Raw genomic sequence first — 4,240 nt, 5'->3', positions numbered from 1 at the left:
GCGCCTTTTTAAAATTTTAATTCCCTGGTCTGCTCCCCAGGAGCCTTGGTGCCCTTCAGGCCTGATGTCCAGTGTGACCCTGGTGCTGAGGGACGGCGGCTGCGCCTGTGCCCATTAGCTGCACGGGGGTGGGAGGGGACGTTCTGGTGAGCTGCAGACCTCCGCCAGTAAAGAAAGGAGAATGAAGTGGACAGGGATCCCTGCGGTGGTGGCAGCAAGGAGCAGGATCAGGGCGAGTCAGGAGCCGGCCCCCCAAGTTAGGCACACAGTCCACGCGGAGACCTCTACTCAGTTCTTGGGCTCTCAAACAAGTTCAACAAAAACTATTCATTCTGACCACCTCTGAACACAGAGACCTCAGGAGACCAGTGACAAAGTGGCCCCAGGGAGAGTCACAGTGCGATGGCTGGCCTGCCACTGAGCCCAGACCCGCGAGGGCCCTGTCCGCCTGCCCCAGCCCACTTGGGTTGTGTGCTCAGGACAGCTGCTACAGTTACAACTGTTAGGATGCACAGTGCACAAAGCACTATTTATAACTTTTAATCACATAAGGAATTGAAAATCCTTGTAGGAAAATTAGAAAATACAGATAAACACCCACACTAGTTCTTCAGAACCCTCCCCACAAAGAATCCCCCAGTTTCGTACTGTGAACAGGTAGCGCTACTGACATTTGGATAGATACTGAGATAAGAGACGTGTACCTGCATCTGGGTGTGAGGACGTACACAGGGGCTAACCAGTCCCTGCGTTACACAGAGCAGAAACACCCACACGCACAAACAAGTGTAATTATATTGGCAATTAAGAGTCTTGTGAGCATTTTTTAGGTTAATAAATGTAGACCTTATCTCTCTCTCTTTTTTTTTTTTTGAGATGGAATCTTGCTCTGTCACCCAGGCCGGAGTGCAGCGGTGCAATCTTGGCTCACTGCATCCTCCGCCTCCAGAGGTTAAGCAATTCTCCTGCCTCAGCCTCCTGAGTAGCTGGGATTACAGGTACCCACCACCACACCTGGCTAATTTTTTGTATTTTTAGTAGAGATGGGGTTTCGCCATGTTGGCCAGGCTGTTCTCAAATTCCTGACCTCAAGTGACCATCCACCTTGGCCTCCCATAGTGCTGGGATTACAGTTGTGAGCCACCACACCCGGCCACTTTCCACATACTGTAATTTATCCAATTTGCTGTCATTTAATATTTAAAAGCTGTATGTGGTTTTCCAGCATTTTAATCAAAGGCACAGTGAATATCCTTACACATTCTCCTAGCCACATTGCCTTAGGTTAAAAAATATACATGTTTGTAAGGCTTTTGCATAATTTTAGTACAGATCATCAAATGGTCCCCACAGTAGCTGCTCTCGTGCCCGGTGTCCCAGAGTGCACAGGACACTACCCGTGCCGGGTGCTATCTGTCCTGTCACTCTCGTGAGGCTTCTGAAGCTGTAAGGGCTGTTGTTTCTCCGCATTAGCAGTAAGGGCCCTGGGGCCTGGCAAAGGGAAGGAAGGCTTTTCCTCCTGGGGAACAGGCAGCATTCCCTCTACCCCGCCCTCTTCCTCTCTCAACGCCACCCCACCTCCAATCGTGGATGTCTTCTTAACTTGCTTATTTATTGGTTTTCTGAAATCTCTACAGTGAACATGTATTACTCTTAATAGTTTTTTAAGAAGTTATAAAAACAAAACAAAGCTGCATCTTACCTTACCTGTGCCTGCCCCGGAATTCTCACACCAGCCCTGGGGACACGGCTCGCTGCCACCTTGAGCCGACCCTTGCAGGTCTGAGGCTGTTGTCACAAGCATTGGTTTTAAGGTGACTTCTGTCTTCGGTACGATCCCATGAGGGGAAGACATGTACCTGTTCAGACGGCTGCAAGCCGAGGTGGCTGGGTCACAAGCTAGCAGCTCTGGCCGCTGGGGTGCCGAGGACCTGCAGTTTAGCGGAGAGCCCCAGAAGGCAGCATAAACTTCCACCCTGCCCGTGGGTGGATGGGGATGTTTCGGTTCATGGCTTTCTGGCTTGCATCTTATCAGACGAAAGAGTAGAGCATGCAGGTGGGGTGGAGGCGGTGGGGGCCAAGGTGGCACCCAGGCTTTTCTCCTGGAGGCCCAGGGTGACTGGTGGCCAGGGCTGTGCTGTCAATGTTCAGCCACCAGCCCTCTCCCCAAGAGCCCTGATCTGTCATGTTGGCCATTTCTGTGGCATAAATGCTTCTGCCAGGGCCCGTTTCAGGCTCCCATGTGGCACCACTGAACATGGAGTTGGGAAGAGAGTCACACATTTGGCCACTGGGGCACCCCTGCCCCCAGTCCTGGGGCTGACGCCCTCGAAGTAGGCCTTCCTGAGTAGCCACAGGGCCCCCCACCAGCCTGTCCTGGCAGGGAGTGTGGCAGCGGGCCAGTGCTCCGCAGCTTGGGAATCGCGCCCTCGCTCAACAGCACATTCCAGCAGGGCCATGGGGCCTTCGGGCTCCTCTGGGAGAGCTGGGGAGGGCCCTGTGTGAAGAGGAACCCTGGGCCTCCTGCCGCCCCATCTCCCAGTGGAGCCTTCACAAGCTGCCTGCTGTGTCCTCAGGCCTCTGATTCTGTCACTGCTGCCACTTGGCAGACATAAATGTGCTCCCAGAGTCATGTGGTGCTAGGTACCATCTCACCTCAGTGCAGTTCTTCTGTAGCACCCAAAGGGGAGAGAAGCCCCAAATTTCCAGTGTGGTATTGGCTGGATTCCACCCTTGGGGATGCTTGTAGAACCCTAACTTGCAAAGATGGAAACAGCAGTTCGCTCGTGCCTGCACGGCTGAGCCTGGAACCCGAGGCGGGGCTGGCGGGGGCTCTGCGCTTGGTGGGTTGGTACCTGAGGTAAATGGTTTTCGTTTGCGTGGTTGATCAAGAGGCAGCTTTGGCCAAATCCTTTGTACCACCCCCTGCTCAGGCATCTGTGAGAAGGTCAAACCCCCAATGGTTCTTCATGTTCAGCTTGCTTCTCAGAAGTCCCTGTCTGTGCAGCATGTGGGAGCATGGCCGGGCGGCATGGCGTTGGGCTTGGCCAGCCGAGAGAGTGAACATGGAAAACCATTCGTTCAACCTACATGTGTTTATTTTCAGTAGATTGCAGTATTTTTTTCTTATTTTCACTTCTCTTTCTCTCCTTTTTTTTTCCTGTGACTGTGCTGGTTTTGTTTTGGTCTTCCTCTCATCCCCGTTTCTGCATTCCATCTTTTCTTTCTCTTGTGACTTCATTTCATTTTTGTTTAACCTTATCTTTTGGTTCTCTTCTTTATCCCATCCTTTTTGATAAAACCCATCGCATGTGTCTTCTTTCTTTCTTTACTTTCTTTCCTTTTTCGTTTTTCTTTCTCCCAAACTTTTTCCTTTTCACAGCATTGGAACACGGGAGGTAGTCACCCAGAAGAACTTGAGCGGCCTGGTGCCCATCCGAGACTTAAGGCTAGACCCCAGCCTCCTCTGTTCCATTCCTTTATTGGCTCTGAGCCCCAATTTACTGATTGTGTGGCTCTTTCTGAGCATAGCATACCTGGTGACCAAATTGCGTTGCAAATGAGTATCATTCTGAAAAATTAATAAGTCACAAGAAAAACAAAAGTGCCAGAACATGTCCAGCCACCGTGTACCTAACTGGACAGAAGGAATGTGTCAAAGCGTGGTCTGCCAAGAAATATTTCATGCCTTACATTTTGACGTTTTGTTCTTCTGAACTGTAAATATCTGCCAAATTATTTCACCAAGAAGACTTGTTTGTTTAGCTCCTGTAGCATCTTCAGTGCTTGTAACATGTTCTTACGGTACCCTGTCACTGCACTGTTTAGCTGGCCTGGAATTCCTTGTACCACGTCTCTACCTTCTGATGTACAGCTATCTATCACCTGTACCTCTCATGTGCCCTGTTTCCAAGAGAAAGGAGTTCTGTCTGAAGAGAATTCGTATATTTGATACTATTCTTTAAGTGTACTGCTAACCCTTCCTTTCCTTTCGATGACCAACAAAAAGAAAAAGACAGATGCTTTATAACCGGCTCATCTAGAAAAACCTATCTAATAGGAATGTACTTTCTGCTTTCATTTCAAAGCGTAGTCCCTGAATTACAGTAGCAAACAGTTTGCAGAGTCCTACCATTTCCTTGCTTATGTTTATTATTTCCAATTAAGGATGACACAAAGCTCTGAATACAGTAGTACACTGTAGCAAGAGCCAGACACAGTCAGACACAGAAAGATCACC

At 49.8% G+C, this 4,240-nt stretch overlaps 1 protein-coding gene across 1 annotated transcript in view; it reads left to right on the top strand.

Annotated features, from left to right (window-relative positions):
• Positions 1-4,217, top strand: part of INPP4A (inositol polyphosphate-4-phosphatase, type I, 107kDa) — a 72,554-nt gene extending 68,337 nt beyond the window's left edge. The window contains exon 25 of the mRNA XM_011969623.1: positions 3,383-4,217. Within this exon, the coding sequence (XP_011825013.1) occupies positions 3,383-3,563 (181 nt within the window). The 3' untranslated portion in view covers positions 3,564-4,217. The remainder of the gene's footprint in view (positions 1-3,382) is intronic.
• The last annotated feature ends 23 nt before the right edge of the window (positions 4,218-4,240 follow it).

Source organism: Mandrillus leucophaeus, unplaced genomic scaffold (assembly GCF_000951045.1).
Source record: "Mandrillus leucophaeus isolate KB7577 unplaced genomic scaffold, Mleu.le_1.0 Scaffold9, whole genome shotgun sequence".
NCBI classification, from domain to species: domain Eukaryota; kingdom Metazoa; phylum Chordata; class Mammalia; order Primates; family Cercopithecidae; genus Mandrillus; species Mandrillus leucophaeus.
The sequence above is the reverse complement of the archived record's forward strand: the minus strand, read 5'-3'. Positions and strand labels throughout refer to the sequence as shown.